Source organism: Gadus macrocephalus, chromosome 15, assembly GCF_031168955.1.
Source record: "Gadus macrocephalus chromosome 15, ASM3116895v1".
NCBI classification, from domain to species: Eukaryota; Metazoa; Chordata; class Actinopteri; order Gadiformes; family Gadidae; genus Gadus; species Gadus macrocephalus.
Window position 1 is genome coordinate 1,159,113 of NC_082396.1, and position 20,435 is coordinate 1,179,547.

Genomic DNA, 20,435 nt, shown 5'->3' on the forward strand with positions numbered 1-20,435 from the left:
CTTATTATTAATGATAGTGCAAAGTGAAATTAAAGTGACAATGTTTTATTTAATTAGCAATTTTGTCGTTTAATAATGGCTGCTCATGTGATATCAGGTGTGAACGATCTGTTTTTCCGGTTTTATGTCATAGCCTACGAACGTTTCCTGAACACACACTGAAGAAGGGAAGGTTTACGTAAAGACGCGAACCTCCGAGCTGCTTTGAGGCCATCAGAATGAAGGCATAATGACGTAGCTCTGGCTGGCATGCGAGTTTGACTGACGGGCTTCCTGTCCAATCCTAGCTCTTGAGGCGGGACCTTGCATAGGATAAACACATTCGCGATCGGTAAGTATCTCCAGCATGTGTGCATTCTTCATTTCTTCAAAACACCAAACAAAGTGGCTGTCATTAACCTACCTAACTATTTTTGTGCATCATTGTCGGTTGCATCGTGAAAGTCAGTTTGAGTCTGTTATGGTGTTGCAATTATGTAGGCAAAGCTTTTGCCCAGCTGTTTCATGGTAGCTAGCGCTAGCTCGGATTGTGCAGGTCTAGGTGATTTAGCAGGCTTGGGTAATCAAACAGTTGCCCCGGTTGCCTGTAGACGGCCAGTATTAGAGTTGAACTATGTGTATCGAATAGCCGTGGGTCGCGTTCCTCTGTCTTTGTGCAAACAACAGATGTGTGGGCATGAGCACCATGTAAATAAGGAGCGGAGTGCATGCATTAGGGATGGTGAAGTGGAAATGCCCCTTGCGTTACACGAGTCTCATACGCACATTGTAAGAACCAGTCAGTCAGACCTCCAGTAGGTCGTAGCCATAATTATCAGCCTTTATGTTGGCTACAGCACTGTAGTGTATTTGAAGTGCCACTACCAGGAAAGGCAACCAACAACAATGATGATGCGAAGTTTCCTTATGTACGTATTTTAAAGATACTCTCGTAAGAAATGTTTCTTTATTATTATTAACCTGAAGAGCATAGGGTTCTACTGGATGTCCAATTAGCATTGGGGGAATAGCTACTTATCAATCCATGTTTGACGTAGGAACAGCAAGTCGCATTGTGTTATATTAGATACCCTGGATTGGTCACAAATATCACTCGCGAAATAGCTGAAATGTTGAATACTACAGGATTATTGCCTTTATTACAACTGAGTTGAAAGACTGAAAGTGCTGTTTTATGGTTAAATCTCTTAACAAAAAAGAATTTGTATATACAATGGTAATTCTAATTGTGCTTTTCTTGTTTATGGTTTACAGCATATCAAAAACATGGCAAGAGGAGGGTTCAAAAAGTCATGCCCTGCATGTCAGGCAAACATCTTTAATGGCTGTAAAGTGTGCCCCATGTGCAAGGCACCACAGCCACAAAAACTGAGGCTTAAAAAAAAACTTGACAAGTTTAAAAAAGAAAAAGATACATGGGTGGCCAACACAAAGAAAAACCAGATCACCTCGCACCTAATGGATGATGCTGTCATTCTGGTAAGTAACTGGTGCTACATTACCAAAACTACTCATCTTGGGTTAAGAATGTGGCGTCAAATTGACCTAGTTTCCAGGTGTTTACAGGTGGTGTGCGATGATTTGGGGGTATTTGAGTGCACTGGCACCAATGATTTGGGGTATTTTACATTCTGCTATCCGCTAGCAGTCTGCCCCCTGAATACATTGTTAAAAAAATGTGGTCCCTATGGACAGCCAAGGACCCAAAAACTCAACAAAAACATTCAGCTCCAGGCTTGACCATCTGAGGATTGGGGTTTAGTGCGAGAGCGTTAGTTTATCACCAACTATTGTGACAATTTACACTTCTGCTATAAATGTACTCAACGAGAGTCTGAAGAAGTTTATTAAGTCAGTTAAGCACGTATTTTTAATTGCACTTTCATGACTGTGTAAGGAAGTACAGGTGCTTTGTTTGGTTTTGTTTTAACCCCAAACATAAACGAAAGTGACGTGACCCAACACTGCTTAGAGAACTTTTAATGGAGGCGATTTATTGATCAGTTTTAGCACCTTGACTTTAAAGTGTTATCATTGGAAAAGCTTGCAGAAATGGCCAGGGTCACCTATATTAGTTGATAGCCTTCAGTTCTGTGTCGGAGCCTCTCCGACTCCATATCATCCACAGTTGACTCTTCCCTACTAAGTGCCATTATGTGAGTACATGGTGTCCAGTTGAGTGAAATGCAGGGACGTGTTAGTGAGTGAGACTCTTCTGTCATTGCACAGCACATTGCAGTGTTTCCCCTACCATTGTTCAGGCCTGGCGGGCCGCCAGGCCAACGAGCGCCCCCGCCAGGCCAACAACCGGCCAAAAAAAAATAAATAAAGGAAAAAGAGAAAAATAAATAAATAATAATAATTAAAAAAAAAAAATACTGCTGTGTCGCGCGTGCGCAGATGATGCCTCATCATAACGGATAATCTGACAGCATTAAGTTATATCATCATTAGCATGGCACCACCAAAAATTGTATTGTAAATAAAATTAGTTTATTGTTAATAACGTGTTTATTGAATCATTATCAACTTGTGATGGCTAAGCAAGTGTTTTGTATGGAAATAACCAACAAATACTCTAGCATCCCGTGAAAAATGTATAACAAATCACACTATCAGCTCTTACCACCGGGCCTAAAAAAAAATTCTAGGGGAAACACTGCATGGGTTACATGAGTAAGTGAATGTGGTGTAGAATGAAAAGTATTTACCAATCTCTTCAATATTCAGCATTTTGCCACTTAGGAAGGTGCTTTACATGAAATTGCTTTGTGAGGGTTATAGTTTTGATTTGATCATGCTCTGCAGAACAGTCTAAGGCAGACACAAGTAATTCCCCTACTATAATCCTGTGCTGACACGTTCATGCATGCATCATGCACACATTCACACCTTTCCCACATAAACTCACAGCTTACCATATGATTACCTTACTTCAGCTCTTCCTGATGTATGCATAAGTAAAGTAATAAGTGAAATAAATAAGTGTGCCTCTGAGCTGCAATTGAAACGAGCTGCCTCGGAGCTAGTGACTGGGACACACGTATCACTGGCACAATTTATTATTGTTTTTAAAGTGTGTGATTTTTTTTTTTTTCAGATCGAGAAGCTGAATGCGGTGGGCTGGAAGCCCATCCTCCTTCTGGAATATCCGAAGAAGGAGGCAAGGATGCTCCTCCCAGAAGGGCTCGTTCCAAGTGTGGGGGAAAGGAAATGTCTCGATGACATTGAAGAAATGTACACCTTCATGATTGAAGGTGATTCCACATTTACCATACATTATAACGTCTCTATACAACCCTAATTCTGAAAAATGTGGCATCAAATAACAAAATGTACTTACATTTTTAATTTTTAGTCCGTTACCCAAGACCCACCACAACAACAAGGTGTGGTTAGCATAGCTTCATCATTATCTTTCATATTTTTGTGAGAATGTGCTTTAGCAGCATATTATTATCATTATTATGGTATATTATTATCATAGTATATATTCTACGTGTGTACAGCTTTTTCAGAAACTCTCCTTTCAGCCAGCCCTACCACCACCACCACCACCACCACCATTGAGGGCCCAGAGACTGGGGTTAAACCTGAGACGGGTAACTCAATAAGTTGCAATGATAGGACCATAATTCAGTGTGCTTAGCCTAGTTATTGCTGTTCAACTTTGTTGTGCTATATTTCAAAAAAATTTTGTAGAATGTGCTTGAGCAGCCACACATGTATCTGACCAGCTTGCATATTGTATATTCTGTGTGTACACCTTTAGTGGAGACTGCCCTGTCCGCCAGCCCTACCACCAGCAACTTGGGGACAGAGACTGGCAACAAACGGAAGAGACGCCCAAGTACAAAAGGTTCGTACTAAGGTTAGATGAGTACCTAATCAACACAAAGCTGATATTGTGCCGTCTTTCACATTATCCCCACTAAGTGTACTATTTCATTTGTTATTCATGTATTTTTTCTGGACTTAACATTATTGATTTAGTTCATTTCCATGCCCGATGTCAAACAAAGCCCTCTCTCTTTATGGAGTTGCAAGTTACGACAAATGCATCTAATCTGTAGACTGTTCAACTTTGTTGTGCCATATTCCGATTTTTTTTGTAGAATGTGTTTAGCAGCCACACATCTTTATTTGACCTGCTTGCATATTGTATATTCTGTGTGTACACCTTTAGTGGACACTCTCCCGACAACAAGCCCTGCCACCACCAACAGGGGGACAGAGACTGGCAACAAACGAAAAAGACACCCAAGCACAAAAGGTTAGTACTAAGGTTAGATTAGTACCTAATCAACACAAAGCTGATATTCTGCCGTCTTTCACATTAGCCCCACTAAGCGTAATATGTCATTTGTTATGCGTGTCGACCTTCTGAAATGAGCATTATAATTTAGTTAATTTCCATGCCCGATGTCAAACAAAACCCTCTCTCTTTATGGAGTTACAAGTTACAACAATTACATCTAATCTGTAGACTGTCCAACTTTGTTTTGCTATGTTTCAATTTTTTTGTAGAATGTTCTTGATCAGCCACACATATACATCTGACCTGCTTGCTTATTGTATATTCTGTGTGTACATCTTTAGTGAAGACGGTTCTGTCCACAAGCCCCAACACCACCACCAACGGGGGGCGAGAGACTGAGACAGGTAACCCAAAGTCCCCCCAAGCATGTAATGATAGGACCATCATTCGGTGTGCTCAGCCTAGTGTTTGCTGTTCAGCTTTGTTGTGCTATCTTTGACATTTTCGTAGAATGCCTTTAGCAGCCACACATCTTTATTTGACCTCGTTGCGTATTGTATATTCTGTGTGTACACCTTCAGTGGAGACTGTCCTGTCAGCCAGCCCTGCCATCACCACCAACGACTGGCAAAATACAAAACAGACGCCCAAGGACACACAACCAATACCACCCCTCCCCCCACCTAGACTGCACAGTTGTACTTGAAAAGGACTTGACAATGTTTTCTTAAAAATTTGTTTTTTATACTGTATTTTATTCTGTATTTATACTATTCCTTGTGTGACTGTTTGTGTGAGCATTGTTTTAGAGGCTGCATAAACAGATTTCATTGTACGGTTTTATTGCACAATGACAATAAAGAATAAACATACCGCTATTTGCTTATGTCAAACGGTTTCTAAAGAGGAAAAGGATTGCCCCCACAACACATAATCACACAAAGAAAGATACGGTTATTTTCATGCACAATAAAATTGCAAAGAAAACGATAGATGATTGACCAATACTGTTTTTTTTTATTTACAATGGCACTGCGGAATAATGTCTCAGTGATCCTATCAGATATTGTGTTTGTTTACCTTTGTGGTTAAGTTCAAAATTCTTAGACACTTTTTTCCCACTCGACAAGACACACGAGATTACTCACCCCTAAATTATTGGATGTGTACATTATGGGTTTGGGGGAATTGGTGGAAGAGTGTTGTCTGGGGTGAGTAAGTTATTTAATTTATACAGAAATGGAGTTCTGTTCATAATGTCCTGCACACCATAATATGAGTCAACTCGATCGTTGAAGCGGGGATCTGTGTGTGGGCCACGGAATACGAGTGTCATCAACTTGCATAGGAGCAAAATCCGTGGCCACTTCAATGACAATTTCAGTGATTCCGTGAGGCCACCATGGATTTTCAGTTAAGCGCCCGTGGTCAATTCACAGATTCCTGTGACACAAGAATGAAGGGAAGATAATTGGGATAAAAAAAATATTTTGATGCGTGGTATTTAATGGAAGAACGCCATCCAGTGGTTGCATGTATCACTCACAAGTCTGCTATCTATCTATCTCTCGATATCCAGCCATGTATCTATACATTTATCTATCTTTTGATCCGATACTTATACGTCCGTTTCTCTTTCGTTAAATTTTTGGATAGAAGAGACACATGGTATGAAAAATACCAAAATCCGCCGAGGGGTAATTTTTCATTAGTAATATCTGGTCAAGGTGTTCAACCTCTAATACACAACGCAGGGGCAGAAAGCAGTATGGAAAAGGACATCGTTTTTGAAAACAGTACAAGCAGTAGCAACATATACGTACAAATATATAGAACAACATGGCAAGCAAGCAGGACATGGAGCAAGCCGCGGCAAATAAAGTGCTGACGTGCATTAATCCTCCACATTTATACACGTCTGCGTACACACTCTGTGTGTGTTTGTCTTTCTAATTCCCTGCGTGCTCCTGCCTCAGATCCGAGGGAGGCTTTAGACACGTTGTTTGTCTTGGAGAAATTCCCAGAAAATGAATCAGAGAGCTTTCAGCGAGGACTTAGCGGTATCGTATACAGTAGCGCTTTCCCAACCCCCCCCACCACCCCCCCATTCACGTCTCTGCCAATAACCATCTTACTTTGAACTCCGGGATCCACAGCCTCCTCTCTTCGTAAACTTCCCTTCTCCTTTCCTCCTCGTGCTTGTGGTTACATTTGTGTATTTTTGAAGGTCATCACACAGACTATCACTCGATTACCAGATGTATGGATTGGTGGATGGAAGAGGAATGGATGGATAATGAAAGGACAGATGGATGGGTGGGGGTGGACGGCTGATGAATAGATGGATGCGTCGGAGGGTGGCTAGATGGATGGATGGATTGATAGGTGAATGGCTGAATGATGAATGGATGGTGGAATACATCAGCCAGTCCGTTCTGCAACAGTGGACTTTATACATTCAGAATGAATACGCTTGGCATTGTTCATAATATGCAGCTCTATCGGTAGATATTATATTACGAACACAAGAATGTACGCGACAGACATGTCAGAGGGACCGTCAGCCGACCTGTGGTATAAAGTTATCTTCAGGGTACGGCTCCGGTCAGTAGCCCTCAGAAACCAACGTGAGCGCTTTCTCTCTCCGGGCCGCGTGGTTTCATTCACCGCTCGGAGCTCACAGAGGGGCCGGACCGGGCCAGGGGGTCATGTGACTCTCCTCTTCTATTCAGCCAGCACCACCACCTGAGCCGCCGCGGCTAACGAAGCTCTGGCACGCAGCGCCCAGCTCCGGCCCACCCGCGCCTATTAGCAGGTCGCATGCGAAGGGCCTGGGTCGGATCCAGACCGCTGAATGGTGGGGTCACCCCCCCCCCTCACCCCCCCTCCCCTTGTCCAGGGCAGTGCCATTGGGAGGAAGTGAAAGCACGGATAATCTCATTAGTAAAACATAACTTTGTCAAGGCTTTAGTTAGTTTAAGCCTGACTATGGGGCATTTATACAGCAGCTTAATTTCACTCAAATTGCCCCACACGGAGGCCCCGTGCCTGTGGAGGCCTGATGGGACTAATGGTTCCATGAATGAATCCCTTGTCTCCATATGGGTTATGGTTGGAGTGTCTTTTGTTGGTTTCTTCCTTGTATTGTGTCCAATCTGGGGGGGGGGCAGCCGCAGCAATGCCCAGCAGTGAACTTATACTTGCACTTGTATGTGACAAATAAACTAATTTGATTGGGCTTTAATGTTTATGAGGGATGATGGGATGTTGGTTGATCCGGTGCTTTGAGAAAATGTTGCTGCCCTTTGACCCTGCATTCGAACCCTGGACTGATGGCGGAGACGTCATCGTGAATGGCTCAGTCCACCTAGTTCATGTTGACCTTGAGAGGTCAAAACAACAAGGGGGTAAAACCACAACAATGTTTATCTGTTTGGACGTGTGTTGGGGGATCAACCTTTACTCCAGGCTATAGGGGGACACAGAGGCTTTGCTCCAGGACCAATATGGACCTGAATCTCTGCACGAAATGGTGTTCTGTGGGGATATTCCAAGAAATAATAAAGCCGGTAATGACTACCCCATAACCCTATAATATGATTTGTGTTCATAATCTGAACCCACCAACGCAGGTAGGTGCATCCTGACGTGTGCCGTGCTGATTAATCCAACTGCACCACATGTTCAGCATTTTTTCTTTGATCTGGAAAGCCTAATTGTGTTTGACATTCATAAGTGTGGAATGTTCTGCTCAGCTACTTAGATAAATCTAGGTGGTCTTAAGAATTACAAGGACATAATCCCCTTAATGAGGTAACCATGAACACCTAGGGAATACGTGGTATGGCCTGGAGTTGCTTAGAGATTTAATTTTACAAGCTGGTTTAAGATCAGAGCGGAGGAAAGAAATCACACCCTCCAACCAGCAGAGGGCGCTGCACACCTCTTTTTAGTTTTCTAAAGACCGGTAGGGATTTCTGTATAAGATAAAATAGCAACTCTAAAGGCATAGGACCAGATAGTGTGATGTTTTGGGCCTGAAATGGTCAATATATACCGGTTGTTTTTCTAACCGTGACATTTGTCCTCCATCTGTCCTCCTCTCTGATGCCCGGAGCGGAGTCTGATGCTGCGGGAGGACGTGTTTCGGTTTAAACAGCAGATGGAGTGATGGAAGAGATACAGAGACTCCGACCTTCAGGTAACTAAACCTAGAGGAAAAAGGCAGTGCTCACCTACAAATCATTGAGATGGTTTGTTATTGTAATAATTAAACATGTAATAATAAGGTCATAGTAAGCTTGGCCTCTGCAGAAGACATGAACGTTGATCAATTTAAGGTGCTCTCACTCTCTATTAAACAAAGTACCGGTATTTTAGTTTGAGTTCAAACTGAAAACAAGTTGGGTCTGTTATATTTTATTTTTTCTTCTTTCTCACCCACAGTTTTTTTAAATGTCCATCGATAACTTCAGTCCGGTTCTGAGGTTTACTCACTGTAATATAGAGCTATATAATGAGAATTAAAAACAATATCTGCAACCTATAGGCCAACTTCTTGCTAGTGTGATTGCCACGTCGCAAGTGTGTGTGGGGGCTTGTTAAATTAGTACCTTTCAAAGTGCAAAGTCAACTTGAGCCCTTAGGATAGGCTGAGACAGGACACATGGAGGACAAGACATTCTACTTTGAATGTTGTGTTTGGACTTCACCTGCAGTTCACCTTAAAAAACATGACCACCCATCTTTCAAACAGGAAAGCTCATCTTTCAAAGTCATGACAGGCTGAGGCAAACCTTGTATCTGGGAATCTCCAGCATAGACCTTTGACCTTGTTGTTTGGTTAGAAATGCAAGAGTTTATCAGGCAGTTTTATAAAGCATTTACTTATCTAGTTTATATGGGTATTCTTGATTGATAAGGATTTGATCAGTAAAGGCGTTAACGATGATGTGTAATTCAAACGCCCGCTGCTTTATGAAGTCATACCACTGCCAGCCAACAGAGGACTCACCGGATTATTGAACTCTTAATGTTTCACTTAGTATTTTTGTATACAAGGGGTATACAATAGGCCTACTAAGTGGGACATTAAGATAACACACACACACACACACACACACACACACACACACACACACACACACACACACACACACACACACACACACACACACACACACACACACACAAACAAACCTGTAGGAAAACATTGCGAAAGATCATTTTCTTTTTTTCGTTTTCACCACAGAAATAACCTTGTTGATGCCTCCAACCAGGGTAGACACATTAATATCAATCTTTTTATCCAAATTCATCTCGAAGAACGTAGGGAGGCATAGCACAGACATTCTCAACAGCGTCAGTAGCGCTGCGTATCGAGGGATCTGGAAGCCTCAGGTTATGCACAGTGTGGACTTAAGGCTGAGCTGTTGGCCCGTGGCGGTCAGATCGTGACGAGGTGTATTTCACAGACAGTCCTCAACGGGGGTCACGTCGGGGGCACCATGGAAACCACGAGCACAGGTCGCCTTCCTGCCGGAGACTATCATGAACACACATTTGTTACTTTCTTAAAAAAGAGAAGAGACAGGGCTTTTCGCTCTGGTTGCGTCTGCAGACAGTGTGTGTTGGTTCACTTTACTGGCCCGGTCGTAATTCAACTGTGCAAACCATGAAGTGCACAAAAGAGGACAAAAGGTTAGGAGGCATGGCAGGCAGCTGCCGGGTCTTCAAGGGGATGGGTATAGCACGGGGCCCACTGGAAATACCCGCGCAGCCCGTGATGGCGTGATCACCGGTGACAAGTTATATAAAGGGGGTCCTCTTTGGGGGGCACCCGAAGAGGACCCCCCGGAGACACAGGGATCAAAGCAGACACAGGGAGATGGAGCAGAGAGGGGGTCTGGCCTTATAAGGGAGGGTTCTCTCTGTAGCCCGGCAGTGCTCCAGCGACTCCGCCGTATCGCGGGCCCTGAGCGTCTCTTCTGGCTCTTCGTCGTCATTGCGTCGCGCACTGGCTTAAGAAACCCAGCTGGAATCAGGAGCACATGTGCATGTCTGATTTCTATGGGATTTAGTAGTTTTATTTGGAATGAATGACAGCAATGCACACGTACACATGTACGTCCATGAGGTATTCTAGATAACAAGTTGGCTTAAAATACTTTTTTTTTATCTTTATCTGTGATTTTGAGGTGTGAACTGACTCTTTCTATTATTCACTAATGACGGAAAGCTTACGTTTGTGGGCTGTTCTGATTCAATCTTGAGTTGAACTGGTTCAAGAATGACGCTCTAGTAAAACAGTTCAATTGAAGCAAAACGAAATTCAAGTTGAAATACAATTGAGCAAGTTGTTCAACAATAGTTCAACAGAAGAAAAAGATGGCCCCCTGATAACGCCTCCTCCGAACCACGTGTCCCTCCCCCACCCCCGGTGCCCCCCCCCCCCGGCCCGGCTCGCCTCCTGGGCCGGCCAGCCGTCGCTAAGCTCGGTGACCCGGCCGTTGTTGTGATTCGGAGACGGGGACAGCGCAGGGAGCAGCTTGCCTCTCGTCAGGGTGAGAGAAATACTGCTGAGGCGTAAGGAGGAAAACAGAGCGAGTGATGTCAACCATATCTATAAGGAGAGGCGCCCTCAGAACCACCAAACCCAATACCCTTCCTGGTCGGCTGGGCGTTCAAACCGCTCGGGAGGGGGTGCAGGGGTACAGGCCGGAAACGCAGTTAAGACTGCATATATAAATACATATATGTATCAATGTATGTGTGTGTGTGCGCGCGTGGGTGCGTGCCTGTGTGTGCGTGTTCGTGCGTGTGCGCTTCTGAATAGTCAAGTGAGTGCATCCTAATGGGGAGATGTTGCCTAAAGCCCCTGCCCGCTATATGAGAGGCTTGGCATTTGGACAGCGATACATTATAGCGAGTGAGCCTGGTATTAGCAGGCCTCGCGTGACGGGATCCAGGCCTCTGGTTGGGATCGATTAGAAGAATGTCTTCCAAAGCACCAACCTCAAAGTAGAACTGCTTCAAAATCAGAATCACAGAGAGCTTTACCTCCATGTAAGTGTGCACATACAACCATCTTTTGTTCTGGTATGTTGGCGCTATGAGTATAAAAATACAAGACGCCACTGTAAATGGATTAAGAAATGTATAAAGCCTACATTTCAATCATCTAAGATAAAGTGAAAGTGTGCGTGTGTGTGCAGAGAGACCCGGGATGAATCAGCATGAAGAATGAATTAATCATGGCTTGTTTGCACTAGGCTACAGTAGGCGGCGGATGTCTCCATTACAGTCGCATAAATTGGCGCTCGCAGACGGGGCGAGACGCTCCGCGTGTCGGCGGATGCGCGCGGAGACGCTCATTCTGCTGATAGCAGAGCAGCGGGGAATGTCAATGAGCGCATGTGTTTAGAAAGCAGACGTCCTGCTCCCCTGTAGGTCCTCCCTTTTGTAATGTCACGGCAGCGTTATTTAGAAAATATCCGCTTTCCGGGGTGCACTTGGTTTGTGAAGCCGTGTGAGTCATGGCATACAGTTCCAGGAGGTTTGCAGACCTCACGGTAGAGTTTATCCGTCCTTGGAATGCAGGCCTATAAACTTGTCCAATTATAGCGTTCCAGTTTATTTATTTTACAAGTAAATCTTAACGCTTCGCATAGCTTCCTTACTGAGGTATCATATTCATCACTGAATATGTATATTCATTGCATTAGTATTATTTAGCAGTATTTCCATGCATTACATTGATGCATTGGGAGAAGTTGCACAGCACAGAGGCACAGAAGGGCGCAATTACTCAATGGAGCCAATTTTACTTTAAGAAAGATAAAAGAGCCAATGCATGTACTGTAATTTCCGAGTGCGTGTTCCCGGTATCCATGGTAAATAATAATAACAACGTACTCCCAATGTGCAGACTTTCCGACAAGTTTTTACTTGCGGCCTAATTATCTGAAATAATACGTAGTCTATGCAAAAAAAAAGAAAAAACCGATGCAAAAAAACGGTTCTTTTCGTTTTAGCTGTACTTGTTGATGTTATTCATTCCTCTTTTCTTTGCTGGCTTTAACACCATTCAAGGAAGATAAAGTCAATGTCAGAGTGAAAAGGTTGAAACAGATGCATCCATGGGCGCATCCGTCTACACCAATTTGGTCCCTACAACTAAATATGGTCTGGCTGACGTGCTCGACGGCCATTCTGCTACATCCGAAGTGACCTTATTTCCACGGTTGACTCCCGTCCCCTCAGCCCCCCTTCTGCTTCCAGGGCTCACATGTGTGGACCAAACACTTAGCTAAACACTTAAACTCTCTATGGCAACTGGCGGCCAAACAACGGTCAACACAGCCGCGCTCGCGAGCGCGAGGTGGCCGTTTGTCTGCGAGGAGAGTGCTCTGTGTGGGAGTTGGCTGTGACCTGCACTGTATCACCGCTGCCCTCCCTCTTCTTATAAACCTCCAAAAAAAGAAACATACCACAGCCTCCGCTTTGTTCTCAGGAAGTGTCAAGCGCTCAGCCAAGTTTCTTAAGGAAAACAACTTGGTAACTGAATTTTGTAAAAATAAAGAAAACATGTCATGGAATTCCACATCGTTAGTGAGATGGTGTTCGCTTCTTCATGTCCTCAGATCCAGTGTTTGGGCTGTGGAGCGAGACAGTCTTAAAGGGGGACAAGAAGGCCAGTGTGTCTCTCTGCTGTCTCCAATCCCAGGGCCAGGAGAGGCAGGGAAATGTCTTATTAAAGTCCCCCTCTGTCGTCCACCTGAGTTGGCTCCTGCCTGGCTAGGGCGGAGCTCCTACACCAACACCTCACCGTGTGAAAGACACCACCCACGATATTCAGCCTTTCCTACGTGGAGCCGGGCTGGAACATTGTGCTTGGTCTGAGGTTCTGCTTGCTTTGGCACCCAGTCGCCCGGGCACCAACGCCTTATTCATCTCCGGCCGGGAAGCTTCGACCTTTTACCCGAGGAAAGAGTGGAGCTGGATCCCAGTTCTCGTTCGCCCGTGTTCAGCTGTTGAAGGAAAGGTTCTCCGACATGTTCCTGAAACGTTTATCTGTATTGATGTACGGGAGAAGAATAGGGCCTTTTGTATGCGTTCGCTCTAGTCTCACTCATGCGTGGTGGATCAGTTAATGATCATCGTTTACTTCCCTTGTTTGACAGCAGCTGTCAGGGTGTGTGTGTTTCCCTGTGTTTCCCTCCTGTGTTGATTACTGTTCCCTCCCCTAATGTGTCTCAGCTGTTCCTCGTTGTGTTTGTTATTTAAGCCCTCGTCTTTCCTTTGTTCCTGGTGCTGTCATTATAGTTTGTTGGTCCTGCGTGCTCTCTGTGGCTACCTGTGTTCCCTTACTCCTTACTCCTTGCTCCATGCCTTAGCCTTTTGGCAGAAATAAAGTGCCGTTTCCTTTACCCGTCTGCATCTGGGTCCTACCTGCCTGCCTGCACCCTCAACCTCTAACAGAATGACAGCACCAAGTTTGGACCCAGCGGACGCTCTGTTTTTCCGTGAGTTGGAGGATTTGTTGGTGACGATAATCCTAGCTATGGATGGCTGGGAGAACATTCCCAGCAGGAAGGAGCAGGAGGCTGTGTTGGGGCGTATGTGCAGGGCTGTTGCGTCAAGGCCAGAGTTGGAGGACGCCTTACCCGAGTGGGCAGTCGAGCTGCTCAACCCCACAACCTTTTGGCCGGAGAGCTACATGCCACTGCCACCGGACTTTGGTGACCGGCCTAAGCCTCCACGCTCCTGCTCTCAGCCTCTGATCCCCAGCTACCGGCCTCTGCCCCCGGCCCCCAGCTACCGGCCTCTGCCCCCGGCCCCCAGCTACCGGCCTCTGCCCCCGGCCCCCAGCTACCGGCCTCTGTCCCCGGCCTCCAGCTATCGGCCTCTGTCCCCGGCCCCCAGCTACCGGCCTCTGCCCCCGGTCCCCAGCTATCGGCCTCTGCCCCCGGTCCCCAGCTACCAGCCTCTGCCCCCGGCCCCCAGCTACCGGCCTCTGTCCCCGGTCCCTAGCTACCAGCCTCTGCCCCCGGCCCCCAGCTACCGGCCTCTGTCCCCGGTCCCTAGCTACCAGCCTCTGCCCCCGGTCCCTAGCTACCAGCCTCTGCCCCCGGTCCCTAGCTACCAGCCTCTGCCCCTGGTCCCTAGCTACCAGCCTCTGCCCCTGGTCCCTAGCTACCAGCCTCTGCCCCTGGTCCCTAGCTACCAGCCTCTGCTCCTGCCGGAGGTGGCCCGCCCTCCAGACCGTCCAGGGGAGGCACGCCCTCCGCTCCTGCCGGTGGGGGCCCTCCTCCACTCCTTCCCGAGGGGGGTTCCCCTTCAAGGCCTTCCTCCTGAGGGGATCCGCCCTCTACCTGGCCTGCCTCCTGAGGGGACCCGCCCTCTACCTGGCCTGCCTCCTGAGGGGACCCGCCCTCTACCTGGCCTTCCTCCTGAGGGGACCCGCCCTCTACCTGGCCTTCCTCCTGAGGGGACCCGCCCTCTACCTGGCCTTCCTCCTGAGGGGACCCGCCCTCTACCTGGCCTTCCTCCTGAGGGGGTCCGCCCTCTACCTGGCCTTCCTCCTGAGGGTACCCGCCCTCTACCTTGCCTTCCAGTGGGGACCCGCCCTCTACCTGGCCTTCCTCCTGAGGGGACCCGCCCTCTACCTGGCCTGCCTCCTGAGGGGACCCGCCCTCTACCTCGCCTTCGCCGGCCTCCTGAAGGGTTCCGCCTTCACCACTGCCGGCCTTCTGAGGGGGTTCTTTGCCACTGCAGGCCTCCTGAGGGACTGAGCCCTCATCGTCCTTGCCGCCGGCCTCCTGAAGGGTTCCGCCTTCACTCTGCCTCTGCTTGCCCCCCAGGCCGTCCGCCTGAGGCTCCCTGCCATGCCCTGGGGCAGTTTTCTGGCCGCCCGCCTGACGTCCCTCGGCTCTGCCCCAGTCCATTTATTTTTTTTTGATTCCCCCCTCCTGGCGCCCCTCCACCCACCCGTTTTGGGTTTGACTTTCTTCGTTGTTTTGCTTGTCGTGGGTCGCCTGGGAGTCGACCCTTAAGGGGGGGGTACTGTCAGGGTGTGTGTGTTTCCCTGTGTTTCCCTCCTGTGTTGATTACTGTTCCCTCCCCTAATGTGTCTCAGCTGTTCCTCGTTGTGTTTGTTATTTAAGCCCTCGTCTTTCCTTTGTTCCTGGTGCTGTCATTATAGTTTGTTGGTCCTGCGTGCTCTCTGTGGCTACCTGTGTTCCCTTACTCCTTACTCCTTGCTCCTTGCCTTAGCCTTTTGGCAGAAATAAAGTGCCGATTCCTTTACCCGTCTGCATCTGGGTCCTACCTGCCTGCCTGCACCCTCAACCTTAACAGCAGCAGATATGTAGTTTACAATGGTGGTTCCTTCCACTCTCCTTTTCAACTAATGTTGCTTTTTTTGTGACCGATTGACCGACTGTCAGTGTCCTTCTTCCTCTTCTATCGCTCTTTCCCATGTTTGTTTGGCACAACTTAAAACAAATACAAAGTTGAAAATTCTTGAGCGATGTTTTTTTCATCCTAGCAAGCAGGCAGCTGGGATAATTACAGGTAGTGGCAACACTTAGATCGCCTCCTACGTCTCTCCCTGTACACCAAGTAAAGGCTCCTCATGTTGAATAGAGTTTTCAAAAGCTAGTGGGCAACCCTAACTCTTTATCTTATCGGTAGAACATTTGGGAAGAAAAAATAAATAGGCCAAAACTAATTCTATTGCAAATGCTACACTTTAAAATGGTAACTGACATGTGTTCGCTTGAGTGTGTGTTTGCTTCGTACAATGTGAAAGAAGGTGTGTAGAGGAACTCAAGGAATCCATGTCAGTTGGACGCACGTGTTCCCGCGGAAGAGCTGCTACCTTGGCCCTGACCCTGCCCTAGTAAAAAAACAGCCCACAGGACTATTTCTGCCCTCCGTCAGAGGTCTTTGCTGTTTTGCCCGCGGGCTCCCAGGAAAGACTCAAAGAGAAACATGAGAAGGCAGTTAGTACTGCCGCCTACTCATGTTGATGTTGAGTAATACACCAAAGACATTGAGCCCAGCTTTTGTTATCTGCGTGTGGAGAATCAAAGTTATGTAAACGGGCTACCGTAGTTCACTTGCACAACCTGAAAAACAAATTCAAATGTCCAGTCCAACCGTCCTTTTACATAAATAGACCACCCCACGGAGCTGAAAATAGAGGAATGCGGAGGCCGTGTTCAGATTCAAACTGATATTGTATTGGGTTTCATAACACCCTGGAATTTCCTGTGCCCACAGAATATATGTCTAAATATATTCTATGTTACACAACATAACACATGGCGATGGCTACAAGATGTTTCGTAGGAATTAAGAAGTTTTGCTAAGGATCTTAGCCTGCCAAAAGAAGACTGTCATCAAGTCAATGGTGTACCATTGCACGCAGCAGCATTGTAATTACCTCCACACTCAAGGCCTCAATGCTTTACACATGAAAGCCGTACTCGTCGGCTCAGCAATCTCCTTCAGCCCCATACTGCTGGGATTTTCCAAAGGCTAAGGCCGTGACACAGGTTTCCTTGCATGGGAAGAAGCGAATGCCTCTCCTAACAGTGGGTTTGAAGCGAGCACGGCACGCCTTTACTGCTACGGCCGTGGTTGTTTACTGACATTCTGAGGGATCCGGAGAGGTCTGCCGCAAACTGCCTCGCTTTTGTGACCGAAATTGAAATAAAACCATTGTAATTATTCACATGTGCCGTGGCCCCCGCCGACACTAACACACGGTTGATGCAGCGTGCGACGGGAGCGCCCACAGAGGTTGATCCTGCTCTCTGAAGCTGGCGGAGAGAGCGTTGCGGCAGGGCAGCGCACGCCATGGGTCCTGCCTCCGCTCCTGTCCGGGAGAGGGGCCTCAGAAGGCAGGGCTGACCGAGCACCACATCCATGCAGCTGCAGGGGCCGGCCCCACGAGAGACCGAGGAGACAAGACGAGTCAGGGGCAGTGGGGTGGTCGACGGGGGTTCAAGGGGGTTGTCTCGCCCCTCTACGCGGTCGCTTCGTCACCGCCAGGTCGACACGTCTCTGTTGTAGCCCTTGCGCGCTAGAGTGGCTGTCCAATGGGGTGAGCGCTCGACAGCGTTTGCGTGTGAGCACTCGTCGGGATGTTTTATCAGCCCAGCGGCACTCTGTGTTTTGTGTGGTGATGGATCGGGCCGGGGTCTAACGCCAGACTCTTCCCCCTTTCACAGCAGACAGCTGATTTATGTCGGGACATGGACACTTGTACTCTGAGGACCGGAATGTAGAGAATGCTAAAGACCCCTCCTCTGCTTGTTCTGTCCACAGCGGAACAAACGGAGCGGGCGCCGTGTGGGGTGCCTGAAGCCAGCGCTCCTCTACAAGGGAGGAATCAGTGTGTATCATTACTTCTTCTTAATGCTAGTAAACCCCCACCCCCCCAACACACACACACACACACACACACACACACACACACACACACACACACACACACACACACACACACACACACATGCCACCAACACCCCCCCTCGACACTGACAAGAAAGAAAACGACAACATACGACAAAATGTATTTATTTGTGTTGTATCATTGTAAATTGTAAAAACACAAATCTGTGCGTATGCATAGAGTTCTATGAAATAGGCCTACTCGCAAGGAAAACGATCATGTGACGAAACAAAAGAGTGCTCTGTTAAACACGGTTGAAGGTCACACAAAAATGCATATAGGTAAACGAGGAAACCAAAGGTCAAGGTTGTGCAATAAAAAAGCCATGAAGACATAAGGACACCCGAAGCACTTTCAAAAGAATCATGTATATGGGCTGCAATAGTCCGTAAACCACAAGTCTATACTTTGTAGCCGATATCAGTAATTAATTGCTAAATCAAAGGCACAATGGTTGAGTTTGAGTTATAATAGAATAGCGCATGCACCCTAACATGCTGATAGCATGACTGAAAAACATGAAGAATAACCAGCACTCCATAGAAGCTAGAATAGTTCTCTATTTCAAACATAAAAAATATAAGCAGCTCTGCCTTCTGCAACTCATTCTATTGCAGCGATACATCCAGACACCGTTCTGATTGCTTTGCGAGGTCAATGTCCGTACATTCCCTTGGTTCCCTCAAGGGGCTCTCTGCATTGTTCAGGGCCGGCTCTTGGCTGAAGGTTTGTCCATTATGTTGAGCACTTCATCCAGGATGGATGGGCCCAGATCAAGTTCAAGCGAGAGCATAGATCCGGTAATCTGGACCAGGGAATCCCGTGACAATCTCTTATCCTTGCCGAACTCATAGTCAAAGTCACACACCCGTCCCTCCTCCACGCCGCTGTCCCTGTCTGCGTAGTCTCCGCTGAAACGAGAAGGCCCCTTCTCGTAACCCATGGTTATGTTGTTGCCAAATGGTCCAAAATCGCAGTTCCCCGTGCTGTTGAGACTGCCGTCGCCGTTGTAGATTTCCTCCTCATGACTGTGGCCCATGAAGTTTCCCTTCCCGTCGAAACTTTCGTAGCTGTCGCTGCTCGCGTCACTGTGCAGGCTCCCGTTGGTTTTGTAGCTGCTTTTGCTGAGATTGTTGGCATTAAAGGACCGGGGCTTCTCAGACCTCTTGTCCCGTTTTTTCATTTTGGTAGCATCAGACACTGCCTTGGAGGCCGGCTTCGACGGTTTCCCCAGCAGATCCAAGAGCACGTCGGGCTTCGACTGCATGCTCGGAGAGGGCTGCGTGGGCTCCTCGGCGAAGACGTCCATAGAGTGTAAGAGCGCGTCCGTCTGCATCCTCTCCAGCGCGTCCGCCCTGTCCTGCTTCATGGCGGCCGTGGGACCCAGGATGTCCTCCAGGGGCGCGGGGGGGAGCGGGAACGCCGAGGAGCTGATCAGGGGCAGCGTCAGGGCCTGGCCCCCGCCCATGGCCGGCAGCGAGATGGCGTTCTTCAGCACCGGGGACGGGGTCTCGGCGAAGTAGGCGTCAGAGGTGCTGCAGGTCCTCTGGTAGTCGCTCTGCGTGCCGCACTGCGGGTGGACGACCTCCGCCTGCCCCGGCAGCAGCTCAAACCGCCCCTGGAGGAAGGACATGTCCCCGAAGGCGTCCCTCTCCCCGCCCCGGCCGATGTGGACGGTGTGGCGGAAGTCCCCTAGCGGTGGACTGATCATGTCCGGGGACAGGATGTCTCGCAGGCGACATTTCTTCCCCTTCTTGCTGTTGTTGGGCTTCAGGTAGATGGGCGCTTTGGCCGGCATTGCTGAGGTCAACGATGGGTGTCTTGGTCTTCAGGCGAAACAGCAGTACAGTGTGCTCTCTTGGTATGGATGGCTGGACAGTACGCGGCGTGCCCTTGAAAAAGGACCCCCAGTTACATTCTCAAACGCTCAGGTCATGTGCAAGTCCCGAAATAACTTCAGCCGTTCTGTCATTGATCGGGGAATTGGATTCCAAGTGCTGAAACTGCTGAGGCTTCGGGTTGAGGGAAGGTCGACTGGCACGCTGTTCTGCAAAGAAGAGCAAAATAACAAGAAAAGGACAAGTGTTAGTTTACAAGCTCTTTGACAATGGTAAAATCCAAGCCTGTAAAACAATTGGCTCTTTGCTTGAGTCACAGTACAGGGAGAAGGAGTTATTGAGCAGCATGCATTCCATTGCATGTTTTTATTCAACACCTTAAACCCTGCATGGACAGATTTACTGAGATGTCCTTTCCTCAGACCTTTCCATGGGCCTTGCACTTTGATTTGCTGAGCTCCCCTACAACCTTCCTGTCGCCAGCCACCCAGATAAAGATCTCTAGTCACAAGCACAAGTCACATAAATACAAAAAATACAACTCAGAGCCAGCAGTAAATATCCCCTCATCCCTTCACATCTGGAGGGAATGGCAGGGCCAGAAGGAAACATGATTGGTCCGAGTCCAGTCCAGCTACTGCTGCTCCTCAAGTTCCTCTTTGCTCTATTTGCATCCACATGCATTTTCTCATCTGGACGTGTTAATGGCAAACAGCTGGAGTGATTTTGGAGAAGAAAAGACGAAAGGGGACTGTGGTGGGATCAGAGAGGCACAGCTAGTTATTTTATAGAGGGGCTGCTGCTTCAGAACAAAGAGAATAGATGGAATGGACAGGGAGAGAGAGAGAGAGAGGAGAGAGAGAGAGAGAGAGATGAG

The 20,435-nt window shown here is 47.6% G+C and overlaps 2 protein-coding genes across 5 annotated transcripts; one reads left to right on the forward strand and one right to left on the reverse strand.

Annotated features, from left to right (window-relative positions):
- Window positions 1–294: 294 nt before the first annotated feature.
- On the forward strand, window positions 295–5,151 carry LOC132473225 (integumentary mucin C.1-like). Of its 4 annotated transcripts, XR_009529283.1 has the most exons (9): window positions 464–908; window positions 1,255–1,479; window positions 3,101–3,257; window positions 3,359–3,389; window positions 3,510–3,602; window positions 3,773–3,859; window positions 4,187–4,273; window positions 4,600–4,662; window positions 4,840–5,151. XR_009529283.1 is itself a non-coding variant. In XM_060073255.1 (8 exons), the coding sequence occupies exons 2-8, from the start codon at window positions 1,267–1,269 to the stop codon at window positions 4,962–4,964; spliced, it is 825 nt and encodes a 274-aa protein (XP_059929238.1). In that variant the 5' UTR covers window positions 295–331; window positions 1,255–1,266; the 3' UTR covers window positions 4,965–5,151. The 4 variants fall into 4 exon arrangements, 2 of the variants coding, with proteins under 2 accessions (XP_059929238.1, XP_059929237.1); XM_060073255.1 differs by lacking the exons at window positions 464–908; window positions 3,359–3,389 and adding an exon at window positions 295–331; XR_009529284.1 differs by having other exon boundaries at window positions 462–908; window positions 3,101–3,389.
- Window positions 5,152–17,829: 12,678 nt separating this feature from the next.
- Window positions 17,830–20,356, reverse strand: cdc42ep3 (CDC42 effector protein (Rho GTPase binding) 3). The gene has a single exon (XM_060073150.1). It carries the CDS (start codon window positions 19,516–19,518, stop codon window positions 18,424–18,426), a length of 1,095 nt encoding a protein of 364 aa, XP_059929133.1. The 5' UTR covers window positions 19,519–20,356; the 3' UTR covers window positions 17,830–18,423.
- Between the last annotated feature and the right edge of the window lie 79 nt (window positions 20,357–20,435).

Coding starts and splice junctions, on each gene's coding strand:
- LOC132473225 (XM_060073255.1), top strand. CDS start 1,267: ATGGCAAGAGGAGGGTTCAAAAAGTCATGCCCTGCATGTCAGGCAAAC. Junction 1,480..3,100: donor TGGATGATGCTGTCATTCTG/GTAAGTAACTGG, acceptor TTTTTTTTTCAG/ATCGAGAAGCTGAATGCGGT. Junction 4,274..4,599: donor AAGACACCCAAGCACAAAAG/GTTAGTACTAAG, acceptor GTACATCTTTAG/TGAAGACGGTTCTGTCCACA.
- cdc42ep3 (XM_060073150.1), bottom strand. CDS start 19,518: ATGCCGGCCAAAGCGCCCATCTACCTGAAGCCCAACAACAGCAAGAAG.